This window comes from Prenolepis imparis, unplaced genomic scaffold, assembly GCF_030444845.1.
Source record: "Prenolepis imparis isolate NDT839.2.m4 unplaced genomic scaffold, iyPreImpa1.0 SCAF_6, whole genome shotgun sequence".
Classification (NCBI taxonomy): Eukaryota; Metazoa; Arthropoda; class Insecta; order Hymenoptera; family Formicidae; genus Prenolepis; species Prenolepis imparis.
In genome coordinates this window covers 16,007,129-16,013,857 of record NW_028141164.1, presented here as the reverse complement: position 1 = coordinate 16,013,857, position 6,729 = coordinate 16,007,129, and the positions used below count along the sequence as shown (strand labels likewise).

General features: G+C 44.0%; 3 protein-coding genes across 3 annotated transcripts; all 3 read right to left on the bottom strand.

The window, feature by feature from the left end:
* Window positions 1-769: 769 nt before the first annotated feature.
* On the bottom strand, window positions 770-3,097 carry LOC145937812 (uncharacterized). Its single transcript, XM_083041184.1, has one exon. It carries the CDS (start codon window positions 3,095-3,097, stop codon window positions 770-772), a length of 2,328 nt encoding a protein of 775 aa, XP_082897310.1.
* A 133-nt stretch (window positions 3,098-3,230) lies between these two features.
* Window positions 3,231-5,274, bottom strand: LOC145937811 (uncharacterized). The gene is made up of 3 exons (XM_083041183.1): window positions 4,711-5,274; window positions 4,094-4,554; window positions 3,231-3,999 (listed from the first exon to the last, which is right to left on the bottom strand). Exons 1-3 carry the CDS (start codon window positions 5,272-5,274, stop codon window positions 3,231-3,233), a joined length of 1,794 nt encoding a protein of 597 aa, XP_082897309.1.
* A 54-nt stretch (window positions 5,275-5,328) lies between these two features.
* Window positions 5,329-6,024, bottom strand: LOC145937810 (uncharacterized). The gene has a single exon (XM_083041182.1). It carries the CDS (start codon window positions 6,022-6,024, stop codon window positions 5,329-5,331), a length of 696 nt encoding a protein of 231 aa, XP_082897308.1.
* Between the last annotated feature and the right edge of the window lie 705 nt (window positions 6,025-6,729).

Sequence of the window (6,729 nt, the reverse complement as noted above, 5' to 3'; positions counted from 1 at the left end):
CCTCTCCAATCTTCTATTTCTCTTGCTGCTAATATTTCATTTGCATTACCAACTGTTTCACATTTTTTGCAAATGCGTTTCTGTCCATATCCTTCTTCTCCAACTGGCGACTTCTAGAACAAGCATCAATAGCATGAACGTTTTTGTGGCAGATACAACATACATGCGCACCAGTAGGTTCGTCTCCATTAGCACACACAGGACATTCAACATTAATTTCCATATTGATATTATCAGTCTCTGGAAATTGTTCCGATATAATTGTCGGGGATCCTTCTACAATTTTTTCCGTTATCTCTCCTATTTCTATATCTTTGTCCTGAAACATTGCATTTATTAGTTTTAAACGACCGCTGTTAGTGTCCTTACCAGAGGACTGGTGCTTGGCACGTATTAATCGAATGAATATGTTTTTGCTCTTAACTGTATTTATTTTAATGTCGAATACGCACTGTACAACGCTGTCCGTACACACATATGGCATGAACCTCTCGGCTACAACTGACTGACACGCCAACTATCGGGCGTTCACAAATCAATCCACACCAAATCGACGTTACACATAGAAATAGCCTAAACGCATTGCGCAAAAATAAACTAACGATGAATACAAAATAATGCATGACTATGAACATAAATCTAAAGTAAATACTGCATGCACATACCGCGCGCCTTGATACCTTATGGGTATTAACATAACAATTTTAATGAAACATCACATTCACTCAGGTGGCAAAGAACTTAAACTATGTCAAATTTCGTATGAATGTCAATTCTCTATAATACTCGCAGAAGACTCGACGGGAAGTATGCTTAATTTTACGGCCGGCCTTTTAAAAATCCCTTTTGCCGTTTTGATAATCGCAATATGATCGTCTCCAGAACAAATTTCCTGTACTCTGCCCAATGTCCATTTTAAAGGTGGCAGTCCATCCTCTCTGCATATCACCAATTGTCCAGCTTTCAGCTGCTCACCACGATTAGCCTGCCACTTGGTGCGTCGCTGCAGTTGCGAAAGATATTCGCATGACCAGCGTTTCCAGAAATGCTGGCGTATCTGCTCCAGTCGTTGCCATCTCGACAGCCGATTTATTTTAACCTGTGTTATGTCTGGTTCAGGATATGATATCAGTGAGCTGCCTACAAGAAAGTGACCTGGGAACAGATAATTTAGATCGTTAGGGTCTGATGAGAGAGCGCAAAGGGGTCTCGAGTTGAGGACTGCTTCTATTTGTGTAACAAGTGTAGAGGCTTCCTCGAACGTCAACGCTGCTTCCGATGCTACTTTGTAGAAGTGGCTTTTGAAAGATTTGACGACAGCCTCCCACAAACCGCCGAAATGTGGCGCTCGGGGAGGAATGAAGTGCCACTTTATTCCTTCGCTGGAAGTCGTATCAATAACCTTGCGTTGGTGCTCCTCCTGGGTGAACAGCTTCCTGAGATCCTCCAATTCCCGCTTAGCTCCGACGAAATTTGTGCCATTGTCTGAGAACATGTCACTCGGTCTTCCTCTGCGACTGATAAATCGCTTGAAGGCGTTGAGAAAGGCGTCTGTGGTCAAGTCCGACACGACCTCCAAGTGTGCAGCCTTCGTGGCCATACATACAAAGACTGCAACGTATGTTTTAACATGCTTGCTGTTTTTTCGTTTTCCTTCGCGGATATATATCGGTCCGCAAAAATCTACGCCTGTAGAGTTGAATGGTCTCGTGATTGTAATTCTATGCGATGGAAGGTTACCCATTATTTGTTCTGATCTCCGTGGACGAGACTTGAAACAAGTAATACATTGGCGCAATAACTTTTTAATAATGCCGCGCGCCCTGATCGGCCAATAGAGTAGTCGTACCGCAGCGAGGATTGCTTCAACTCCAGCGTGAAGATTCTTCTTGTGCTCATATTGAATGATTAACTCAGTTAATCTCGCACGACGAGGCAATAATATAGGATGTTTAGTGTCAGGCAGAAGTGTCGAATGCTTCAATCTACCGCCAACACGCAAAATATCCTCCTCATCGAGGAAAGGATTCATTGCTCTTATGCTGCTTTTATGTGAAATCTCGATACCGTTTCGCAAGGCATTCAATTCTTGAGCTGTTCGCTGTTCTTTTCGTACAAGACCTTTTCTAGTGCATTCCAGCTCTTCGACGGACAATGGATCTGACGGTCTAAAATTATGATTCCTTTTACAGATGCGTGCAAATCTTATGCACATCGCGGTGACTCGAAGAAGCTTGCTGAAATTTGAGAACTTGTCGAATGGATCAATGTCTGCTTGCGTAGGCATTGATATGATCATTGATTTATCCGTTTCGTACAGCTGACTCTCCTCCGACTCCATGATCTCCGAATGCGGCAGAATAACGATATCTTCCTGCAACCATCCAGGACCGCTCCACCACAGTTGAGAGTTGATTAATTCCTGCGGACTTATGCCTCTTGAAACTAAGTCAACTGGATTTTCCTTGGTTCCTACGTGGCTCCACATGTCGACTGCGCTCAATTCCTGTATTTCGCCGACTCGGTGAGCGACAAAAACAGGCAATTTCTTATTGGTAGCTCTGATCCAGTGGAGCACTATCGAGGAGTCGGTCCAATAGTAACATTTCTTGATGTCGAGCTCTAAGGCATGTTTGACCTTGTCCATTAATCGTGTAAGTAGTTCAGCTCCACATAACTCCAGCCTGGGAATTGAAATCGTTCTGACAGGAGCGACGCGAGATTTGGAGCAGAGTAGATGAGTTTGAACGAATCCATGCGAATCGATACTCCGTACATAGATACAAGCTCCATACGCACGCTCGCTTGCATCGCAAAATCCGTGAAGCTCGAAATGCACGTCATTACCATCATGAAATACCTTACGCCGTACTTTGAATTCGTTGAGATCCTGTATCTTCAAGACGTAATCCGTCCATTCCGTATAAATGTCCGAGGGTAATGATTCGTCCCAATCGATTTGAAGTTTCCAAAGTCTCTGAATCATAATTTTGGCAGGTAAGATCACCGGTCCCAGAAGTCCAAGGGGATCAAATATTCGAGCGATGTTAGATAAGATCGATCTTTTGGTGCAAGTGCTCGATTCTGATGCTTGCATACAGATCGTATATTGCAATACATCTCTTGAGGAGCTCCATTTGACTCCTAGTGTTTTTGAAGTTCCATCCTTATCTAGCTCTAGTAATGCGCTGACATTTGAGGACTCAATGAAATCTTTCAACAAGTCTTCGCTATTTGAGGTCCATTTTTCTGAGTTTTCTGAGTGTGAAACCTCCTCGCTCGAGCAATGCGGTTATTTGATTACGGATGATTAAAGCTTCCTCCTTTGAATTCGCTCCCGTAATTAGATCGTCGACATAAAAGTCGCGACGCGCTATCTTCGCCCCTACGGGAAACTGATCCTCTTCTAAATCCGCGAGCTGATGTATAACCTTGGTGGCTAGAAATGAAGCTGGCGCCGTTCCGTAAGTTAGCGTTAGCAACTCGTAAGTTTTGATTTCCTCTGTTGATTGATCTCGCCATAAAATGCGCTGTAGCGGGATTTGACTCTCATTTAATAGCACCTGCCTGTACATCTTGGCAATGTCTGCGGTCAGGGCGTATTTGAAGCTTCTAAATCGAAGAAGTATGCAAAATAATTCTTGCTGCAACACCGGACCAACCATTAAGGAGTCGTTCAATGATACTCCACTCGTCGTCTGACTTGATACGTCGAAAACCACCCTAAGTCTTGTGGTGGTACTCGTTTCCTTTATTACACAATGATGAGGTAAATAACAATGAGAGCCTGTATCCTGAATTGCCGCTGCGTCCGGTTTAAACTCTCTCATGTGCCGTAAGCTCAAGTATTCGTGTATGAAATCAGCATACTCTTCCTTCAGGTTAGGTTGTAGCCTCAGCTTGCGCTCCAATTTCTTGAATCTGTCGAGAGCGATGTTCTTTGACTCTCCTAGTTTCCGTAGTATCTCTGGTCTCGTTGGTGAGTTACAATGAATCGACCTTCATTATTGCGCTTGTAAGCTGTGTGAAATGTGCGTCACAAATGCGCTCTTCAGGTGTTCGCGTATTTTGTCGCTCTGCCCGCTCGATTTGCCAAAAACGCGCGAGATTCGAGTTGAGTTGATCGTTAATCGATAGATTACATATCGTGGCAATCCTTGGTCGTTCTCGCGTCACAAAGTTGCCGGAAGCGACCCATCCAAGCAGCGTCTTCTGCCAGACCGGTTGATCATTTGAGAGCTTAATTCTTCCGATGCACAATAGATCCAAGAATATTTCCGCGCCAAGTAATAATTCAACGTCAGACGAACGATTGAATTCAGGATCTGCCAACGTAATGCCGTCTGGAATCTGTAGTTCGTGAAGATTGAGATAGTTGACTGGAAGAGCTTGAGTTATTTTTTCGATTATCAGACAATCAAGCTTAGCTTGAAAACCGTTGATCCTTGATTGTAGTGTCACCTTTGCAAGTCCACGTGTTTGCGTTGATAACTCACCCACGCCGAGGATTGGTATGTTTGTAGCGTATTGTCTGATACCTAATTTCTTGACGCACTTAGAGGTGATAAAACAGGATTGAGATCCGCTATCCAGCAGCGCTCGACAAGGCTTTAGAATGCCTCCTGCATCCAGAATGTTAACTATTGCCGTCGCAAGGATTACCTGTTTATTTTAGCTGACCGCGGCATGATTTACACTTGTAGATATTACGTGATCCTTATCAGGAGGAGTGGATGTCTTCGTGACCTCGGACTCAGGCTGCTTAGTCGCCTGCTCCAAATGCAGCAATGTATTATGACGCTTATTGCATTTTCGACAAGATCCTGATCCACATTGTTTAGCCTGGTGAGCTGCAACTTTCAGACAATTCAAACATAATTTACGAGACTTCGCTTCCTTTATGCGCCGATCCACATCTAGTTCCAGATAATTAGCGCATTTGTATATAGGATGGTCTCCCTTTCCGCAATAGGCACACATGACGTTCGTGGTCGATACGTGTGCTGCTGTGCCTTTATTTTTGTCTGATTTGCCCACCTTCGCCGTATCGAGAGTGGTCCGCTGGTTACGAGATGATGCCTCAAGAGCTCTGCATCGTTGTGCAAGAAAGTCCGTCAATTGATTGAATGTAGGTATTTCTCCTCTTTTTAACGTGGTTTCCCACTCCTTACTTGTGGTCTGATCCAGCCTGCTCGTTACCATGTAAATTATGAGATCATCCCACTGATGAGTGGGCCTTTTTAGCGCCTTGAGTGCTCGTATATGCTTTAGCATATTATCTAACAACTGCCGTAACTCGAGGTGATTTTTCTTATGCAGCACGGGTTGTTAGAAGAGTGCCTTGACATGCTTCTGAATGATGAAGCTGTCATCATCGTACCTTTCCTTTAGCATTCTCCAAGCCTCAGGATAATTCTCGTCTGACGTCTCCAATGAGCTGATGACATCCTTGGCTTCATTCGTCAGGGCCGACATAAGATACTGTATTTTTTGTACGTTTGGCAATATTGGATTCTCGTGGATCATGCTTACGAACATATTTCGGAATGGAATCCATTGTTCATAGTTTCCTGAAAAAGTAGGCAAAGTAACACGTGGCAACTTTAAATGTTCGTTTGGAAAATTACTTCCCTGAGACGCTGGCGTTCTCTCTCTGTAATGCGGCGCGTTTGGCGCGGCATTATTGTGGCGGGATGACTGAGGAGGCCGTGCGTCGGCGATCTTCCTGTCAATCAAAGTTTCCAGCTCCACGCTGACTGCGAAATATCTATTCTCGAACGTGTCTCTCTCCTGAAGATGGATTATCTCATCTGCTTCCTCGGGTTCGAGCTCTTCGATGGCCGATTGTGCTTCATTGAAAGCCTCCCACAAATCACTCACCTTTTGTAAGCGTTGACGCAACTCAATTACTGATACGTCTGGAACGCTTAAATCGGTTAAGTATGTACTGCATCGCGTTAGACTTCCCTTTATTTGCTTGCGTTTGGCCTTGCATGCTTTGAGTGTCGCTGCTGCGTCCGTCATTATTGATATATGACGTCGAAGCTGTCACCTTTTTGAATTACTTGAACACGTCGAATGCTCGAAAAATGTCTAATGTGCGAGAGACTCTCGTATGGAAAACTTCTCGCACTCGCGGTATAACCTCACTTGCACGTGTAACCTAACTCGCGTGCCTAACTTGCGTCGCCACGCATGCGCGAACTGGTCTTTGTGATCTCACTTCTGGCCTGCTACTTCGAGGTTAAGCGTACGGACTTGTGCGGCCTTTTCGGGCGTATCCGGCTCGAAGGACCAAAATATGTTAGTGTCCTTACCAGAGGACCGGTGCTTGGCACATATTAATCGAATGAATATGTTTTGCTCTTAACTGTATTTATTTTAATGTCGAATACGCACTGTACAACGCTGTCCGTACACACATATGGCATGAACCTCTCGGCTACAACTGACTGACACGCCAACTATCGGGCGTTCACAAATCAATCCACACCAAATCGACATTACACATAGAAATAGCCTAAACGCATTGCGCAAAAATAAACTAACGATGAATACAAAATAATGCATGACTATGAACATAAATCTAAAGTAAATACTGCATGCTACAACCGCTAAGAATCTTAACATGTTTTGTTACAAATAAATCTGCGCGCATCGGCGTTTGTTCACTTTTAAAAAATATATTTTTTATTATATGAAAATCTCCTTCAACAGATGCACTGCTTG